This window comes from Macaca nemestrina, chromosome 16 (genome assembly GCF_043159975.1).
Source record: "Macaca nemestrina isolate mMacNem1 chromosome 16, mMacNem.hap1, whole genome shotgun sequence".
NCBI classification, from domain to species: domain Eukaryota; kingdom Metazoa; phylum Chordata; class Mammalia; order Primates; family Cercopithecidae; genus Macaca; species Macaca nemestrina.
Genome location: NC_092140.1, coordinates 80680201 through 80701860, shown reverse-complemented (window position 1 = coordinate 80701860; position 21660 = coordinate 80680201). Strand labels below are relative to the sequence as shown.

Here is a 21660-nt window from a genome sequence, read left to right as displayed (position 1 = left end):
ACTGGTCCCTTTACCCATTATGTAATGCCCTTCTTTGTCTCTTTTGATCTTTGTTGGTTTAAAGTCTGTTTTATCAGAGACTAGGATTACAACCCCTGCTATTTTCTTTTTTTTTTTTTTTGCTTTCCATTTGCTTGGTAAATATTCCTCCATCCCTTTATTTTGAGCCTATGTGTGTCTTTGCATGTGAGATGGGTCTCCTAAATACAGCACACTGATGGGTCTTGACTCTTTATCCAGTTTGCCAGTCTGTCTCTTTTAATTGGGGCATTTAGCCCATTTACATTTAAGGTTAATATCATTATATGTGAATTTGATCCTGTTATTATGAAGCTAGCTGGTTATTTTGCCCTTTAGTTGATGCAGTTTCTTCATAGTGTTGATGGTCTTTACAATTTGGTATGTTTTTGCAGTGGCTGGTACCAGTTTTTACTTTCCATATTTGGTGTTTCCTTCAGGAGCTCTTGTAAGGCAGGCCTGGTGGTGACAAAAATCCCTCAGTATTTGCTTGTCTGTAATGGATTTCATTTCTCCTTCGCTTATGAAGCTTAGTTTGGCTGGATATGAAATTCTGGGTTGAAAATTCTTTTCTTTAAGAATGTCGAATACTGGCCCCCAGTCTATTCTGGCCTGTAGTGTTTCTGCAGAGAGATCCACTGTTAGTCTGATGGGCTTCCCTTTGTGGGTAACCTGACCTTTCTCTCTGGCTGCCCTTAACATTTTTTCCTTCATTTCAACCTTGGTGAGTCTGACAATTATGGGTCTTGGGATTGCTCTTCTTGAGAAGTATCTTTGTTATGTTCTCTGTCTTTCCTGAATTTGAATGTTGGCCTGTCTTGCTAGATTGGGGAAGTTCTCCTGGATAATATCCTGAAGAGTGTTTTCCAACTTGGTTCCATCCTCCTTGTCTCTTTCAGTATACCAATCAAATGTAGGTTTGGTCTTTTCACATAATCCCATATTTCTTGGAGGCTTTGTTCATTCCTTTTTGTTCTTTTTTCTCTAATCATGTCTTCACGCTTGATTTCATTAAGTTGATCTTCAATCTCTGATATCCTTTCTTCTGCTTGATCGATTTGGCTTTTGATACTATATATGCTTCACGAAGTTCTTGTGCTGTGATTTTCAGCTCCATCACTCCATTTATGTTCTTCTCTAAACTGGTTATTCTGGTTAGCAATTCGTCTAACCTTTTTTCAAAGTTCTTAGTTTCCTTGCATTGGGTTAGATCATGTTCCTTTAGCTCAGAGGAGTTTATTATTATCCACCTTCTGAAGCCTACTTCTGTCAGTTCATCAAACTCATTCTCCATCCAGTTTTGTTCCCTTGCTGGCATGAAGTTGTGATCCTTTGGAGGAGAAGAGGCATTCTGGTTTTTGGAATTTTCAGCCCTTTTGTGCTGTTCTTCCTCATCTTCGTGGATTTATCTACCTTTGGTCTTTGATGCTGGTCACTTTCGGATGGGGTTTCTGTGTGGACATCCTTTTTGTTGATGTTGATGCTATTCCTTTCTGTTTGTTATTTTTTCCTTCCATCAGTCTGGCCCCTCTGCTGCAGGTCTGCTGGAGTTTGCTGGAGGGCCACTCCAGACACTGTTTGCCTGGGTATCACCAGTGGAGGCTGCAGAAGAGCAAAGATTGCTGCCTGCTCCTTCCACTGGAAACTTTGTTCCAGAGGGGCACCCACCAGATGCCAGCCGGATCTCTCCTGTGTGAGGTGTCTGTCAACCCCTGCTGGGAGGTGTCTCCCAGTCATGAGGCATGGGGGTCAGGGACCCACTTGAGGAAGCAGTCTGTCCCCCTTAGCAGAGCTCAAGCACTGTGCTGGGAGCTTTGCTGCTCTCTTTAGACCTGGCAGGCAGGAACTTTTAAGTTGGCTGAAGCTGGACCTACAGCTGCCCCTTTCCCCAGGTGCTGTGTCCCAGGGAGATAGGAGTTTTCTCCATAAGGCCCTGACTGGGGCTGCTGCCTTTCTTTCAGAAAAGGCTGCCCAGAGAGGACAAATCTAGAGAGGAAGTCTGGCTACAGCAGTTTTGCTGAGCTGCAGTGGGCTCCACCCAGTTTGAACTTCCTGGTGGCTTTGTATACGCTGTGCGGGGGTTGGCGGGGGGAACTGCCTGCTTAAGCCTCAGTAATGACAGATGCCCCTCCCCCCACCAAGCTTAAGTGTCCCAGGTTGACTTCAGACTGCTGTGCTGGCAGTGAGAATTTCAAGCCAGTGGATTTTAGCTTGCCCGGCTCTGTGGGGGTTGGGTTCACTGAACTAGACCACTTGGTCCCTGGCTTCAGGCCCCTTTCCAGGGGAGTGAACTGTTCTGTCTCACTGGCATTCCAGGCACCACTGGATTATGAAAAAAAAAAAAAACTTCTGCAGCTAGCTCGATGTCTGCCCAAATGGCTACTCAGTTTTGTGCTTGAAACCCAGGGCCCTGGTGGCATAGGCACCTGAGGGCATCTCCTGGTCTAGGGATTGTGAAGATGATGGGAAAAGCGTAGTATCTGGGTTGCAGTGCACCGTTCCTCACGTCACAGTCCCTTCTGACTTCCCTTGACTAGGGTAGGGAGTTCCCGGACCCCTTGTGCTTCCCAGGTGAGGCAACACCACACCCTGCTTTGGCTCACCCTACATGTTGGGAAAAGTTCTTTAAGCATCGCTTCTCTACCCAATAAGACTGCCTTTTTCCTTTCTCCCATAGTATTCCATATTTACCCCTACGAACCACTTATTATAACTGTTTACCTGCCTAGTTTCTATACTAAATTGTGAGATATCTGTTGGTAGTAAGGTTTGTGTTGTATCATTGTACCCCCAGCACTATGTGTACAGCTGACACATGGTAGGTGTTAAATATTCATTGAATGAATTGATGAGAATGATAAATATGTGTTGTATTATCAAAGAAGGATGGATTGCACAGGGTTTAAGGTAGACTTTGAAAGTAAAAAATGATTTGAACTGGTTGATAAGATATTCCACATAGCGTGATAGACATGTGAAATGAAGTCGTATATGAGCAATTAGGCCTTTTCGGTTGTCAGAAATAATTGCAGTAACTAAGGCTTCATATTGGAAAGTAACGAGTCGTCTCAAAAAAGGTGGAGTAAAGTAGTTCCTGTTCACTTAGATTTTTATATGCCAAACTAAGAAATCTGAATTAATACCGATTCTGATAATTCAGTGAAAACATGGTATGCCAATATCAGAAAACCAATGGGAAATTAACTCTGAAGACTAGGACGATGGCAGTGATGATCAGGGGAAAACCTTTTTTAAATTTTTATTTTCCTGTTTTGTTTTCATGACATTGGGTTTGAAGAGAGGGGTTCATAAGTATATGGGACTGTGATATTTTGCTGTCTCTCAAGTGCCATATTGATCAAAGTTCAAATTTTGTCTTCAAGTTCAAGACTTGGTTCTGAGTCAGCAGAGGTTAACCCATTGCTGCTGGGGAGTTGGGGTCTATTGGAAGAAAGAAAGGGACATTGGTGTGAATGATTGTGGAGGACTGAAGATTTCCAGAACCCATCTCAGGCCTTGGATGTTTTCAATATAGTTTATTTGTTGGGAGTTGCCAAAGCAGACCCCTAGAGCAACATGGAATGGCCAGGCTGATATTGTACTCAGAGTGGAAGGTTGTCAGGTGTATAGTGAACAGCTGATGAGAACACATACCTTCAGGGTTTCTTTTTCTCTGCATCCTCACTAACATCTGTTATTTTTTATCTTTTTAATAACAGCCATTCTAACTAGGGTAAGATAATATCTCGTTATGGTTTAATTTGTATTTCTCTAATCATTAGTGATGTTGAGCATTTTAAAATATAAGTGTTGGCCATTTGTATGTCTTCTTTTCAGAAATGTCTATTCATGTCATGCCTAAGGGGATTTTTTTTTTCCGTTGAGTTGTTTGAGGTCCTTGTATATTCTAGATATTAGTCCCTTGTTGTATGGATAATTTGCAAATATTTTCTCCCACTCAACAAGGTCTTAGTCATAAATTATTTTCCTAAACCAGTGTCCAGGAGGGTTTTACCTAGGTTTTCTTGTAGTAATTTTATAGTTCTGGGTCTTCAGTTTAACTCTGTAATCCATTTTGAGTTATATGTTGTATATGGTAAGAGATAGGGATCCAGTTTCATTCTTTTGAATATGGCTGTCCAATTTTCCTAACACTATTTATTAAAGAGGGTGTCCTTTCCCCATTGTTCTTGTCAGTGTTGCTAAAGATCAGTTGGCTGTAAGTATGTGACTTTATTTCAGGGTTCTGTATTCTGTTCCATTGAGCATTTCTCATAGGGTCTCTCTTGGTTGTAGCAAATTCCCTCAGCATTTGCTTTTCTGGGAAAGACTTTATTTTTCCTCCATCTATGAAGGATAATTTTGCTGGATAGACTCTTCTTGGCTGACAGGTTTTTTTTGTTTTTTGTTTTTTTAAATTTCAGTACTTTGAATATATCACCTCATTCTCTTCTAGCCTGTAAAGTTTCTGCTAAGAAATCCACTGTTAAGACCAGGTACAGTGGCTCACGCCTGTAATCCCAGAACTTTGGGAGGCTGAGGTGGGTGGATCACAAGGTCAGGAGTTTGAGACCAGCCAGGCCAACATGGTGAAACCCCGTCTCTACTAAAAAAAAATACAGAAATTAGCTGGGCATGGTGGTGTGGGTCTGTAATCCCAGCTACTCAGGAGGCTGAGGCAGGAGAATCGCTTGAATATGGGGAGGCTGAGGTTGCAGTGAGCCGAGATTGTGCCACTGCATTCCAGCCTGGGCGACAGAGCAAGACCTTGTCTCAAAAACAAAAACAAAACAACAACAACAACAACAACAACAACAAAAACGAAAAAATATCCCACAGAAATCCACTGTTAGTTAGTCTGATGGGGTTTCTTTATTGGTGACTAGATGCTTTTCTCTTGCTTTTTAAAGGGTATGCTTTTTATCTTTGACTTCAGGCAGTCTCACTATAATGTGCCATGGGGAAGACATTTTTGCAGTGTTTGCCTAGGGATTGCTGAAGTTCCTATATCTGAATGTGAACATCTACAATTCTTGCTAGACTTGGGAAGTTTTCTTCTATTATTTAATTATATAGGTTTTATAGTCCTTCCTTTGTCTCTTTGCCCCTGGGATGCCAATAATTTGAATATTTGATCACATTATGTTGTCCCAAATGTCACAAAGTCTTTGTGGATTCTTTTAGGTTCTTTTTCTTTATTTTTGTCTGACTGGATTATTTCAAAAGATGTGTCGTCAAGTTCTGAGATTCTTTCTTCTGCCTGATCTAGTCTATTATTGGAGCTTTCAAATATATTTTATATTTTCTTCAATTAATTCTTCAGCTCCAGAATTTCTATTTGGGTCTTTCTTAAAAATATCTATCTCTCTCTTTGGTAGATTTCTCATTCATGTCCTGAATTATTCTTCTCAATTCTTTGTATTTTCCAGAATTCTCTTGTATCTAACTGAGCTTCTTTAAAATTGAAATTTTGAATTATTTTTCTGGGATTTCAGCAACTTCTTTTTGATTAAGATCTATTGCTGGAGAATTATTGTTTTCCAAAGGAAAACAATTTCCTTTGGAAATATTGTTTCCTTTGGAAAACAATAATTCATATTTCATATTAAAGGGAAATAATACATATTTCATTGTATTTTGATGTTTTCTGTGTCTTTATGTTGATATCTGTGTATCTGGTGTAACAGTTGCATCTTCCTATTTTTAATTCACTTCCATAGGGTAGGACTTTTTTTCTGAAGATGTATCTGTGGTGTTGGCTGGGTAAGGCACTTTGACTTTGATTCTGGGTGCATGTAGTAGTGTAGTCTCTGTATGATTTCTTTGGCTGTAAATAGCATTAGTGCTTTCTGTGATTTCCTTAGAGGATTAGGCTGCAATTATTAGTGAAGGCTGTGGTGAAGTTGTGCTGGGGACAGGCCCCAAGGGTAGGCTGACTCTACCTATCTTTGTGTCCCAGAGTGGTGTATGCTGGCACCTGTGTTGGTGGTTACTGGTGGGCCAGTTCCTGGGCCTTAGGTGGCTTGCATGGCTGCTGGTAGTGGCAACAGTGGGCTAGGTCACTGAACAGATTCTCATGTCCTGGGAAACAATTGTGCTATGGGTCATGGCAGTAGAGGTGGTGGAATGACCCTCTGGGTCCTGCATGGTATGGGCTCATGTTGGTGGTGGCTGTGCTATGGGTCACCACCCACAGCTCCAGACATGCTGTTCTCAGGTTCTTCTGCTCTCTGCAGCAGCAGTGCTATAGTGCCATGTGTCAGGGAGGAAGAACCTTGCTTTCACTCCAGATCCCAGGCATGCAGGCCATGTTACACTGTGAGGTTGTAGTCACTACTTAGAACCTCAGTCAGGCCGGTCTCTGGATCACCTACCCCAGCCTTCAGCAGCAGCAGCAGAAGTGGGTGTGTGGAGGAGGAGGAGATGTCCTGTTCTCTATGTATGAGCCTGAGTACAGAGACTCTTCTTCCAGTGGGAGAGGAAATCAAACTAATGAGTATAAATTACTTCAGTTTGCCATTAAAGGGAAGGATAAATATGGTGAGATGGTGGTAGTTGGAAGGAGTTCTGGAGTCTATTGAAGTGTTTGCTGTGTTAATGTGTTTTGTTTTAATAGAGAGAAAATGAACTTAAATACATTGGTGTAGCTATTTTATTGAATTGGTTACCTTCAATTAGTTCCACTTAAGTGGGAAGCAAACATTATTTTCTTACTACTGTCCTTCAAACTCACGTGGCACATGTATCTCTCTAAAAGCATTTCTAGTCAGTTTTGTCAATTAGCTCTATTCATTTTCAGATATTAAATTACTTGTTTCATCTAAATTAGTACTTCCATATAGTATATAATCAGACTGTGTCCCTTCTCCCAGCTCAACCTAGGCCTGCTAATTCTTACACAAGCCAAGGGAAGGAGGGGCCTGATCAGTTCTTCCACCCCATTTTTTTACTCTCTTTTTCTATTCTTTTCATTTTTCCTTTTTCTTTTCTTTTTTTTCTTTTAGACAAGGTCTCGCTCCGTCACCCAAGCTGGAGTGCAGTGGTGCAATCATGGCTCACTGTAGCCTCAGTCTCCCGGGCTCGTGGTACCCTCCCACCTCAGCCTTCTAAGTATCTGGGACTACAGGAGCATGCTGCCACACTTGACTAATTTTTTTTTTTTTTCTTTTTTTTTTTTTGCAGAGATAGGAGTATTGCTATGTTGCCCAGGCTGATCTTGAACTCCTGGCCTCAGGTGATCTTACTATCTCAGCCTACCAAAGTGCTGGGATTACTGGCATGAACTACTGTGCCTGGCCCTACTCTCTTTTTCAACTCATATTATAGTTTTTGGTTCCTCCATAAGTGGGGCAAGGTGTGGGGAAGAGTTATGTTGTTAAAAAGTTAATAATTAAAGTGAGAATCAGCATCAGTCTTATACCCCACGGAAATGTCAGGAGATAGAAGTCAAGTAGTTAAAATGATTCCCTTATATTACTCTGATCAGGAAACAGCAATGGATAAACCAATACATTTTGCTGTTCTGCAAGTATCAGTGGGGGAGGTGGATAGGGGAAGAGTGAGATGTTACTTTCTCCCTGTGGTATATATTCCTCTTATTTATAAAAAGTCCCCCTCACTTGGTTTGAGATAGGGGACATCATCCCTCCTACACCCTCAATGGGGAGGGAAAAATCAGGGAAATGCATACAACTCCAATAGCTCTGTTCAGAGGAGATACTCTCTCCAAACTCAGATCAGTCTCCAGCCGTCCCATATAGACAACAGATGGGTGAAGGGTGAAGTGCTGAAGGACTTATTTTGGCCACCCCTTGGCAATCTATTATCTCCTCATTTGAATGTACAGATCCTCATCATTTATTGCACTCAGCTGAGGGAACAGAAAAATGTCATTTCACATTCTGTTGCATAGGAAAGAAAAGGCATATATGATTCCTGCCTAAGAATGCAAGCTCAGTGCATTTTCTGGACATGAGATAGAAAAGAATACTTGTTGTTATAATCTAAATGAGCTTATGGCACCTGTAACCACTATCAGATTGTTACCATCTTCAAAAGACACATTGGTCTGACATGTGGCATTTAAAAGAAATGTAAATCTTTGGTCAAGAAAATTTCAAATGAGGGAGAGCTGATGATGTATGATAAATAGCAAAACTTCATCAATTGTATCCATCCCTATTGCCAGAGTTTTAGTGATAAACTCTCAAAAATCTCGTCTATTATTGGAGCTTATATCTTCCCTTCTCTCTACCAATTCTGTTCTTCCAAGGATAGTTCTCTACCCTTTAAAACTCTAATACGATTTAGCCTTTTCACTTCTCCAGTTGCTCACTCAAACTTTATACCAGTCATGTCAACACACATCCTGGTAGCTGAGCACGTATATACAGAAACATTTTTAGAAGGTGAGAAAGGGGTGAGTGGGTAAAGAAAAGTTGTGAATGCTAAGATATTTTGTCTGTGACACATTGATAAATATAATTTAATTTTTCTTTTTTTCTTTTGGTTTAGCCAAAACTGGTAAAACTGGGTCACTACACGTAACATTCACTGAAGATGAAACCACTTCCATTAAAACGGATAAAACTCATTTTCCTGATGTTTTAAGAAGTCAATCATTAACACCTATCAGTATCCAAAATATCTTTTTTGGTCATTGTGTACAAGAAAGAGTGACTGCAATTTCATCACCCCAAAAACCTACTAAGCATGTCTATCAGCAGATTCCAGATACTGCTACTGGTTCCATATTTTTTCCACGTTGTCATTCAGCTTCTACTCGAATTTTTGGGAAACAAAGAAACAAAATGGAAAGTTCCAGAAAGTTGAAAACTATGAAAGATGTTTATACTGAAAAAAAGCTAGAAAACATTTTAATTCTTTCTTCCAAGTTTTCCAAACCTGGAAGTGCTCCTGGCTTAGTTATCACTCACAAACTTGAGAATGTGCACCCTGAGCATCAACCTTTACTGGAGAGTCCAGGCGATACTTATCAGCACATCTCGAGAGATTTACGTGCAAGAGTGCCAAGCCCTCTACCTACAACTGTACCTGTGAAACCAGAAGGACAGTGGCCTGAACATTTTAAACCAACTGCTACGTTGACACTAAAAGTGACTCAATTTCCAGGTTTTGTTTCCTTGCCAACACCAATTTTACCAAGAAAACCTCACGGGCAGTCTGTGATAGGTAAATATGATCTGAACATGGTGTAATTACAGAGTCAAGTAAAGCAAAGGGGAGAGAAGGCATGCAAGCTAATGGTACCCCTCCCCGTTTGGGTTTGCAGAGTGGGAGGATGGAATCACCTTTTATCTATACATGTAATACTTGAGCCATAGGGCAGTAACAGAAGTCCTGACCTTGCAGATCTGCCAAGGCCAGACTGGGTACTCCATTCTGATGGTGATGATGGGAACCAACAAGGGAATTCAAAGGATCAGAAAAGCTAATATACAGAAGCAGTGAGAATACACAATCATTCAAAAGGTGATCTAGATGAACTCCAGAAGTAGAATGCCAATGCTGATAGATGCCTTCATGAATACATTTTCATGGATAATTGGAATTCATTAAATGATGAACAATTATATTGAAGTCATAAAACCCTCAAATGAATTTTTACATGTATCCAAAGTCATCCCATTTGTTTTTCATTTTTCTAGAAACTCTTGCAGCAGAACATGAAAATGTAGAAAGTGTCCCAAAGCAAATCCTACCAAGACCACCTGAAGGTAAATGCTAGATTTATGCAATTCTTTTAGAAACTGTATATAAGATTATATCTTTAAAAAATTATGAATGATTTTGTGTGTTTATGTGTGTGAGTCACACATGCATAACACACATATGTCTTACTTCATTTTCGGATCCCTAAGTCATTTATGGAGCAGCTATTTTTAATATATTGACTATGAACCAAACATATTGATGTTGAGAATATAAAAGCTGATGTACTCTTAATCTGGGTGGGGTGAACAGACATACAAAAATATGAATTAACTATTTGCCATGTGCCAGGCACTGTTATAAGTGCTTTGACCTTAGTTACTTAGAAGAAACAAATGAAAATGAAAAATATCTTTGAAGAAAGATTACACCATCCTAGATTTACATTATGTCTACAAACAATCTCTCAAATATAGTGTGTGGTAAATAATTCACAATTACCAGGCACACAAAGAGAAAGACAAAATGAATGAAAACTAGCAGAAACAATAAAGAGTAGAAACATATCCACAGGATTATTTGGTATTAGAATTATTGGACACATTTTTAAATAACCTGGTGACTTCTAGGTTTTTTCCATTACTAAGTAGTTTGTATTGGACTAACCTTACCAAAGTCGACTATTAACGCTGCCAAAAATATATAAAGTCGCCATTGAAGGAACTGCACAGTAACAAATGTGGGTGTGACTTGGGTAGAGCTGGACAGTAACCAATGTGGATGTTACAATTCCTGAAAGAAGGGAAGCTCTGCCTTTGCCTTGCCTTTTGCCTGAGGGTGTTTGCGGTGTGGGAGAATGGATTACAAGTAGAATGTGGTGGTTTTAGTGGATTGAGGAGCTAGCAGTCAGACTTCAGAGCAGCCAATATACTTGGGACTTGAAGGAGAAAATCTTGGCGAGGAAAGAATTGAAGGAAGGTGAATCAAAAAATCTGCATACAAGCTGGGCACAGTGGAGCGCAGCTGTAGTCTCAGTTCTTGAGAGGCTGAGGTGGAGTATCACTTTAGCCTAGGAGTTTGAGGCCCACCTGGGTAACATAGTGAGACTCAGTCTGTGTTAGGCCATTCTTGCATTGCTATAAAGAAATACCTGAGACTGGATAATTTATAGGGAAAAGAGATTTAATTGGCTCACAGTTCTGCAGACCATACAAGAAGTGTGGTGCTGGTATCTGCCGCTGGTTAGGGCCTCAGGGAGCTTTTACTCATGGTATACAGCAAAGTGGGAGCTTGAACATCACATGATGAGAGTGGGAGCAAGAGAGTGGTGTGAGGTACAGGTGCCACACACTTTAAAACAGCCAGATCTTATAAGAACTCACTATCATAAGGGCAGCACAAAGCCATGAGGGATCCACTCCCATGAACCAGACACCTCCCACCAGGCCCCATGTTCAACACTGGGAGTTACATTTCAATATGAGATTTAGAGGGGACAACAGCCAAACTATATCACTCCACCTCTGGCCTCTCAAATATCATGTTCTTCTCACATTGCAAAATACAATCGTCCCCTGCCAATAGTTCCCCAAAAGTCTCAATTCATTTCAGCTTCATTCAAAAGTACAAAGTGTCATGTTAGACAAGGCATGTCCCTTTGTATTAGTTTGGTTTCTCTAGAGGGACAGAACTAATAGGATATATGTATATATGAAAGGGAGTTTATTAACGAGAATTGACTTACACCATCACAAGGTAAGGTCCCACAATAGACCTTCTGCTAATTGAGGAGTAAGGAAGCCAGTAGTGACTCAGTCTGAATCCCATAACCTCAAAAGTAGGGAAGCCGACTGTGTAGCCTTCAGTCTATGGCTAAAGGCCCGAGAGCCCCAGGCAAACCACTGGTGTAGGTCCAAGAGCCTAAAAGCCAAAGAACTTGAAGTCTGATGTTCTAGGGCAGGAAGCATCCAGCATGGGAGAAAGATGAAGGCCAGAAGACTCAACAAGTCAGCTTCTTCGACCTTCTGCCTGCTTTTTCTAGCTGTGCTGACAGCTGATTGGATGGTACATACATCCAATGTGGTACACACATCCCACAATGTGGAGTGGTACCCACATTGTGGGTGGGTCTTCTTGAGAGCGGGTCTTCCTTTCCTAGTCCATTGACTCAGATGTTAATCTCTTCTGGCAACACGAGAAACACCCAGATATACCCAGAAACAACACTTTGCATCCTTCAATCAAATTGACAGTATTAACCATCACACCCTTCTACTTAGAAGCCTGTAAAATTAAAACAAGTTATTTATTTCCAAGCCTGTAAAATTAAAACAAGTTATTTATTTCCAAGCCTGTAAAATTAAAACAAGTTATTTACTTCCAAGATACAATGGGGGGAGGGGTACCAGCATTGGGTAAACATTCCCATTCAAAAAGGGAGAAATTGGCAAAAAGAAAGGGGCTACAGACCCTATTCATTTTCATGGATAATTGCAATCCATTAAATGATGAACGATTATACTGAAGTCATAAGACCCTCAAATGAATTTTTACACGTATCCAAACTCATCCCAGTTTTTTTCTTTTTTCTAGAAATTCCTATAACAGAAAATGAAAATGTAGAAAGTATACAGATCTGAAACCCAGCTGGGCAGACATTATATCTTAAAGTTCTAAAATAATATTTCACTGGATGTTCCACATCCAGGGCACACTGGTGCAAGGGGTGGACTCCCAAGGCCTTTCCCAGCTCCACCCATGTGGCTTTGCAGGGTACAGCTCCTGTGGCTGCTCTCATGGGTTGGAGTTGAGTACTTGTGGCTTTTCCAGCCTCACGATTTAAGCTGCATGCAGTGCTACCATTCTGGGGTCTGGAGGGTGGCTGCCCACACCCACAGCTCCACTAGGCAATGCCTCAGTGGGGTATTTGTGTGGGGGCTCCAACCCCACATTTCCCCCATCCTGTCCTAATAGAGGTTCTCAGTGAAGGCTCCACCGCTGTGACAGGCTTCTACCTGAGCACCCAGGCTTTCTTATACATCCTCTGAAATGTAGGTGCAGGCTGCCAAACCTCCTTCACTCTTGCATTCTGCAGGTTTTGAGGCCTAACACCATGTGGAAGCCACCAAGGCTTACAGCTTGCACTCTCCAAAGCAGCAGCCTAAGCAGTATCTGGGGTCCTTTGAGCTGAGGCTGGGGTCAGAATGGCCAAGACACAAGGAGCAGCCCCCTCAGGTGGCACAGGGCAGTGGTGCCCTGGGCCTGGCCCCCGAAACTATTCAGTCCTCTTGGTCCTCTGCGTCTGTGATGGGAGGGGCTGCCACAGTGGTCTCTGAAATGTCTTTGAGGCCTTGTTCCCATTTTCTTGGCTATTCCTACTTGGATCCTTTTTAGTTATGCAGATCTCTCTAGCAAGTGGTTACTCTATAGCCTGCTGGAATCCCTCTCCCAAAGCTTTTTCTTTCCATGCTATATGGCCAGGCTGCAAATTTTCCAAACTTTTACAAGCTGCTTCCCTTTTGAATATAAATTTCAACTTTGTCATTGCTTTGCTCCCACATCTGGGCATAGGCTGTTACAAGCAGCCAGGCTAAATCCTGAATGCTTTGCTGCTTAGAAATTTCTTCTATCAGATACCAAATCATCACTCTGAAGTTCAGACTTCCACAGATCTTTAGGGCATGAATAGAATTTAGCCAGGCTCTTTGCTAAAGCGTAACATGAGTAACTTTTGCTCCAGTTCCAAATAAGTTCCTCATTTCAATCTGAGACCTTGGCAGCCTGGCCTTCACTGTCAATATAAATATCAGCATTTTGGTCACGCTGTTTACCCAGTCTCTGAGAAGTTCCAAACTTTCCCTCATCTTCCTGTCTTCTTCTGAGCCTTAGAAACTCTTCCAACCTCTGCCTGTTACCTGGTTCCAAAGTGGCTCCCACATTTTTATGTATCTTCATAGCAGTGCCCTTCTCCTCAGTACCAACTTTATGTGTTAGTTTGTTCTTGCATTACTACAAAGAAAAACCCAAGACTGAGTAATGTATAGAGAAAAGAGGTGTAATTGGTTTACAGTTCTGAAGGCTATACAAGCAAAGTTATGGCATTCCCTTGGCTTTTGGGGAGGCTTCAGTGGGTTTTACTCATGGCAGAAGGCAAAACAAGAGCAGGTATATCACATTGCAAAAGCAGAAGCAAGAGAGAGTGAAGGAGAGGTCCCACACAATTTTTTTTTTTTTTTAAAGACAGAGTCTTACTCTGTTGCCCAGGCCAGAGTGCAGTGGCACAATCTCAGCTCACTACAACCTCTGCCTTCCAGGTTCAAGTGATTCTCCTGTCTCAGCCTCCTGAGTAACTGGGATTGCAGGCATAGCTAGTTTTTGTATTTTTCATAGAGACAGGGTTTCACCATGTTGACCAGATTGGTCTCAAACTTCTGACCTCTAGTGATCCTCCTTGGCCTCCCAAAGTCCTGGGATTATAGATGTGAGCCACCGCACCTGGCCTGCCACACACTTATTTATTTATTTATTTATTTTGAGACAGAGCTTTGCTGTGTCACCCAGGCTGGAGTGCAGTGGCGCGATCTCGGCTCACTGTAAGCTTGGCCTCCTGGGTTCATGCCATTCTTCTGCCTCAGCCTCCAGAGTAGCTGGGACTACAGGCGCCCGCCACCATGCCTGGCTAATTTTTTGTATTTTCAGTAGAGACAGGGTTTCACCTTGTTAGCCAGGATGGTCTCGATCTCCTGACCTCGTGATCTGCCAGCCTCTGCCTCCCAAAGTGCTGAGATTACAAGCGTGAGCCACAGCGCCTGGCCTGCCACACACTTTTAAACAAGATCAGAATTCCACTCACTACCACAAGGATAGCACCAAGCCATAGGAGATCTGCCCCCATGACCCAAACACCTCCCACCAGGACCCATATCCAACATTGGGATTTACATTTCAACATGAGATTTAAAGAGGACAACATACAAACTATATCACAGTCTCCTAAAAAAAATCTGCATACAAACTCCCTCAAGGGTGCTAGCTGATTTCTAAGCTGTGAATGTATAGAACAAGATTCCAAGAAAGAGTAGAAAACATCAGCTGAGAAGATAAGAAATTGATCATAGAGTTTTGTGATTGCACAAAAGATGGATAATAGAGTTCAAGCTCTGCCGAAGTGTTGGGGCCTTTGTAAACACATTGGAATTTCAGTTGAAATTCCATGCCTTAGGAATAAAGATGGTGTTCTAGGAAAGAAGACAAAACTAAAATAGCCGAGCCCTAACAAAACTCAAACCAATCCTTGATAATGGTGTTTTCTGCCTAATCAAGGAAAACCTAACATGTTGAGAGAAAGAGAAAGAAAGAGAGAGAGGGCATATTATCCAGACTTCTTAAAATAGTTCATCTTTGAAGTCCAGCATTAAATTTAAAAAATTACAACACATTCTAAAAATAAAATAAAATATCTGAAAAACAGTAGAAAGAAACAGGCAATAAAACAGGCCTATATTTGATTCAGATATTAGAGTTTCAAATGGATTTAAAAGTAACTATGATTACTATGTCCAAGAAAGCAAAGAGATCATTGGAGAATTTCACCACAGAACTGGTATTTTTGTTTTTTAAAATGAGTCAAATAAAATTCTAGAACAATAAAAATAATATACCAAATTAACAATTCAAATAGCTGCATTTAGTAAAAGGTTATATACAGCAGAACACTCCAACCATAACCCGCCATTCCTCCCAGAACTTTTGTATCCTTGTCTATGATGTCAATTAACTTCCAGGTCTCTTCCATGTCATTCTGCCATTATTTGCTTTATTGAGTTTCTTCTCTGGTGGTTTCCTTCTTAGAAAATTTAAGAATCCCCAGATTCTTGAGCAATCACCTCCTCTTCATCTCCATCTTCCTCATTTCTACTCAACAACCGACTGCGTGGGCTTAGAGCAGGGAGCAGGCCACAGACTTATGTCTTAACTCACTCTCTTTCCCTTCTTGCTCCATTCTTTCTCCCAAGCCAAGGTATCTCTATATTACATTATATATCTTTCTTTATTCAAGCTTTCACGTCTCTTGATCTGAAATGGGCACAGAGGTTCTGTTTTAGAAATTAAAAACCTTTTTTTGTTTTCTTCGTTCTAGGATGCTGATTTTCTCTCATCGAAGCAGTAACATAAGAATTACTGACATTATAAAATATGTTTCTGCAAACAATGCAGCAATACTGGCTGCAAAAGTAAAATATATTATATAAAATGTTAAAATACTTTCCTGCCACATTTGGTGTATACTTGCATGGGACATTTTTGATGGAAGGTGAAACCCATAGGGTCATAATAAAGTAAATTTAAATTTAGATGGTCTTTCTTTGGCTTACTCCTGAGATGTCTGTTTGTCTCCTATGGGGGATCTACCAGCTAAAGGAAGAGTTTAATTACATAGGGCATTTGAATTGTACATCAAAGTGATACTAAGGAAAAAGTGAGGCTGACGTCTTGCTGAGGTATTCTTACATGACGTTGCCTATTAATTTTATGAGCCAAGAAGTTCTTTATGTAATTCATAGTAAATTTTAAGAAAATATTTTTACACATAGTATGCAAAGACAGATATTGATGGAAACTAAATTATCCAGATAGAAATCTATGAGCATATGGTTTACTTTGGGGAAGATAATGGTGCACCTAAAATTACAAAACAAAACAACACCCAATTTGGCAAACAGAACTGAGTTTGGGGTAGATGAAGGCTATGGGGAATCCCTGCCAGAGGATGTGTGCACTTAAGCCCTTAGGGTAACTCAATATTTTCATAAGATAAATACCTCTTAACTTTCATTCTAGGTGATAACACATTTAAATTTTATGTTTTGTTTTGTTTATTTAGGTCTCATCAAAACTGAAAAAATAGAATCAGAGATACAGATTGTGCGTGGTGAAGGTTTTAAGACTGTTGCAGCAACACGATATGAAACAATAGCAGCCATGACCAACCTGGCCATAGTAAACTGTCAAGTATATGGAAGAAATGCACTTAATCTGAAGGTATGCTGGATCTTTTTAATGACAGTGTCCTCCTGTATTATCAATTATTTTTGCTTTAGATTTCCCAATATAGATTAGTTTCCATGGTATTGAGGGGAATTTTCCTATTACAATAGAGATTTCTTAGGAACACATTCAAATTGCATCTCAAAACCTATATTCCTAGTTTGCCTTCAGTTTAAAAAGATTCTGAGGTTCAAGTCAATCACAGTGCTTTTTTAAAATTACTTAGCATAAGAGAATTTGAATTCAGATTTATTGTATTTTTAAGTTATTAGCAATCTTTGGCTCTGTGACAAATCTAGTACTAGGATGGCTTTTCACTGAACACAAGCTCAATATCATGAATAGCAATAATATTAGTTATCATTTGTTAAGTATCCACTACGTGCCACGTACACATTACTCCTAATACATAATTATGTAAAGTATTATAATCTTTATCCTCAGACAAGAACACTGAGGCTTAATGAAAGTAACTTGTATAAGATCACACAGTAAGCAAGTTGTAGAGCTTGGGTTTGAACCCAGAACCTTTTGGCCTCAAAATCTATGCTTTTTTATTTTAAGTTTTATTTTGAGGTAAGTTCTAACTCATAGAAAATTTGTAAAAATAGGAAAAGCTACAGAGAGTTTCTTTGAAAAATTAGGGCATTAAAATAATATCCATATATACTGGGAAATTTGGAAAGTCAAATGCTTGGCTGGGGCTAGACACATTCTTAGAAAAGACCTGAGAAGGCCCTAAGCTTTCACATCTGGCTGACCTCTAAATGCAGTACAAGCAGGAAGTAAAGGCAAAGGTGGTTGTAAATGGCCTGGCTAAGCATTGAAGGAGTGCCTTAGCACAGAGTCCATCTGAAAAGGTAGAGTTCTCTCTCTCTCCTCCTCTCTCTGTCTTCTGTTGTGTAAGGAAATCTCTGTCAAAACAATAACTGAACCCGAGTTAAAAGAGCAGAGATTTTAAAGAAAACATGTGACAAAGAATACAGACTTCACAAAAAAAGTTTAGAAAATTATTAAACAACTCAATAGCTATAGCTCATATCAAGCCTACAGAAATTCTGGAGCTGAAAAATACAATAACTGAAATGAAAACCTCACTGGAAGATTTCAATAGTAGATTTGATCAGGCAGTAGATTTGATCTATTTCTATTCTATAAAAATAGAAATAGAATGCAAAACAACAAAACAAACCCCAAAGAGAGAGAAAAATGTGATTTCCAGAGTTAACACATTATAATGATTAAGACGTCCAGTTCCAGTTTTTAACAAAAATTATGGAATATCCAAAAAATATGGCTTGTTCACAGAAGAAACTAACAGAAGCTCTATTTTTTCACATCAGACGGGTAATGTGCCAATGTCATAAAAAGGCTTGAGGGAGGCATATTTTATTCATGAGCATAAAAAGCCAATCATCATGCTTATGAACTACTAAAGGATTAGAAACTACTTCTGAGGAAGCACAGATATTGGACTTACTGGAAAAAGGACTTCAAATAAACTGTCTTAAATATGTTCAAACTGCTAAATGAAACTATGGACAGAGAGCTAAAGAGAATAATGTGTGAACAGAGATTTCAATAAGGAGAATAATGCGTGAACAGAGATTACAATAAAGAGATGGAAATGACAAAAGAAAAAAAAACAATTCAGGAGCTGGAAACTACATTACCAAACTGAAAACTTCTCTAGAAAGTTTCAATACTAGGAATATTGATTAGGCAGAATAAAGAATTATAAACTAGAAAATAGGTAAATTGAAATGATCAAGTATGAAGAACAGAAAGAAAAATAAATAAATAAAAATGAACAGAACTTAAGGGACCTCCAGAACATCATCAAGTATACCAACATACATTTAATGGGGTCTCTGGAAAAAAGGAAAGAGAAGAAAGGGCAGAAAAAATATTTGAAGAAATAATGGCCAAATATTCCAAATTTGATTAAAAGCACAACTCTATACATCCAGGAAGCTCAATCAACTCCAAGAAGGATAATTGCCAAGAGATCCACAATGAGACATATAATCTAATTGTCAAAAGCCAAAGTCAAAGAAATAATCTTGACAGCAGCAAGCAAGAAGTGTTTTGTCATGTACAAGGGCTCTACAATGAAATTCACAGCCAGTTTGTTGCCAGAAACTATGGAGGCAAGAAAGGAATTGGATGACATCTTTATAGTGCTGAAAGAAAAGCAATCTGTCAACCAAAAGTCTATAACCAGAAAATATCCTTCAAAAACAAAGGAGTAATTAAGACATTCCCCAATAAGCAGAAGCCGAGGGCATTTCTGCCCTATAAGAAATGCTAGAGAGTTGTTCAGGCTACAGTGAGATAACATTAGACAGCAACTCAAAGTCTTAAAAAGAAATAAAGAACTCTGATGAAGGTAACTACATAGGTAAATATAAAAGTCAGTATTATTTTGGTTATCAGTTTGTATTTTTCTTATATCACTTAAAAGACAAGTGTGTAAACATAATTATAAATGTGTATTAATGGACACACAATGTTTAAAGATTTAATTTGTGACAAAACAGAAGGGAGATGAAGCTGTATAGGAACAGAGATTTTGTATGCCATTAGAGTTAATTTGGTATCAATCTAAACTAGATTGTTGTAAATTTAGGATGCCAAGTGCAATCCCATAGTAACTACTACTAAAAAACCATATTAAAACATACACAAAGGGAAGTGAGGAGGGAATTAATGTGGCACACTACAGAAAATTCATTAAATACAAAGAAGGCTGTAATGAAGGGAACGAACAAAACCAACAATGACAAAACATTCTGGAAAGGGCAAAAGTGTAAAGGCAGTAAAAGTACCTGCGGTTTTCAGGGTTGTGGCAGAAGGGAAGAAAGGATGAATAGGAGAAGCACGAGTAATTTTTAGGGCAGTGATTCCGTATGATACTGTAATGGTGAGTCTATTTCCTTATGTATTTTGAAAACCCATGGAATATATAACACAAGGTGTGAACTATAATGTAAACTATGGACTTGGGTTGATAATGATGTGCCAATGTTGGTTCATTGATTGTAACAAATATACCAACATGTTGTACAGGACGTTAATGTTGGGAGAAGGCTATAGGTACATATGGCAAAGGGGTATGTGGAGAAGAAAAATCTCAAATTAAGAACTTAACTTTACACTTTAAAAAACTTGAACAAAGAGAGCAAACTAAACCCAAAGTTAACAGAAGGAAGAAAACAATAATGATAAGAGCAGAGATAAATGAAATAGAGAATAGGAAAACAGTAGAGAAAATTAATGAAAACAAAGTTAGGTTATTTGTAAAGATCAACAAAATAAATAAATCCTTAGCTAGACTAAGTAAAAAAGAGAGAGAGAATGTACAAATAACTAACATTAGTCATGAAAATTGAAATATTACAACTGGTCTTACAAAAATAAAGGGGATTGTAAAAGAATACTTTAAATGATTGTACACTAATGAATAATATAACCTAGATTAAATGGAAACATTTCTAGAAAAACACAAATTACAGACTCAAGAACAAATAAAAATCCGAGCAGACATTTAACAAGTAATGAGATTAAGTCAGTAACAAAAAACTTCCAAACAAAGTAAAATCCAGGACCAGATGGGCCTAATATCAGGCAACCCTAATTTCAGACAAAACAGGCTTTAAACCAACAAAGTTCAAAAAAGACAAAGGCGTTACATAATGTTAAAGGGCTCAATTCAACAAGAAGACGTAACTATCCTAAATATATATGCACCCAATACAGGAGCAGCCAGATTCATAAAGCAAATTATTAGATTCCTACAAAAAGACTGAGGTTCCCTCATAATGAATAGTGGGAGACATCAACACTCCACTGACAGCATTAGACAAATCATCAAGGCAGAAAATTAACAAAGATATTCAACATTGGACAAAAATGGATCTGGACCTTTACAGAACTCTACCCCTAAAACAACAGAATTCTTCCCATTTCCACATGACACATACTCTAAAATCAACCATGTAATCGAACACAAAACAAGTCTCAGCAAATGAAAAATAATTGTATTAGTACATTGTCATACTGCTATGAAGAAATACCCGAGACTGGGTAATTTATAAATAAAAAGAGTTTAATGGACTAACAGTTCCACATGGCTGGGGAGGTCTCACAATCATGGCAGAAGGCAAAGGAGAAGCAATGACACGTCTTACATGACGGCAAGCAAGCATGTGCAGGGGAACTGCCCTTTATAAAACCATCAGCTCTCACGTGACTTACTCATTTTCATCACAAGAAAAACTCACCCCTATGATGCATTTACCTCCCACCAGATCCCTCCCACGACACGTGGATTATGGGAGCTACAATTCAAGATGATGTTTGGGTGGGGACACAGGCAAACCATATCAATAACCAAAATTATACCAAACACAATCTTGGACCACAGTACAATAAAAATAGAAGTCAAGACTTTTAAAATCACTCATACCATGCAGTTACATGAAAATTAAATGACATACTCCTGAATGACTCTTGGGTAAATCTGAAATTAAGGTAGAAAAGAAGTACTTTGAAATTAATGAGAATAAAAATACAGCATATTAGAATCTCTGGTACACAGCTAAGGCAATGTTAAGCAGGAAATTCATAGCACTAAATGTCCACATCAGGAAGTTAGAAAGATGTTAAATTAGTAACCTAACATTAAAACTGAAAGAACTAGAGAAGCAAGAGTAAACCAACCCCAAAGCTAGCAGAAGACAAGAAATAACCAAAGTCAGAGCTGAACTAAAGAAAACTGAGACACAAAAAAGAATTCAAAAGATCAGCAGATCCAGGAGTTGATTTTTTGGGGGAAAAAAAAATTAGTAATATAGGACACTAGCTAGACTAATAAAGAAGGAAGAGAAAATCCAAATACAATTAGAAATAACAAAGGAGAAG

The 21660-nt window shown here is 39.2% G+C and overlaps 1 protein-coding gene and 1 non-coding gene across 11 annotated transcripts in view; one reads left to right on the top strand and one right to left on the bottom strand.

Moving 5' to 3' along the window:
• LOC105490672 (leucine rich repeat containing 63) overlaps nt 1-21660 on the top strand; it is a 77848-nt gene that overhangs the window by 17327 nt on the left and 38861 nt on the right. For all 10 annotated transcript variants that reach the window (XM_071081342.1, XM_011756536.2, XM_011756534.2 and 7 more), the window contains 3 exons: nt 8533-9210; nt 9687-9755; nt 16574-16731. In XM_071081342.1, coding sequence (XP_070937443.1) covers nt 8533-9210; nt 9687-9755; nt 16574-16731 — 905 coding nt within the window. The remainder of the gene's footprint in view (nt 1-8532; nt 9211-9686; nt 9756-16573; nt 16732-21660) is intronic.
• LOC112428196 (small nucleolar RNA U13) lies at nt 18075-18178 on the bottom strand. The gene has a single exon (XR_003020144.2). It is a non-coding gene; the product is annotated as a small nucleolar RNA U13 (small nucleolar RNA).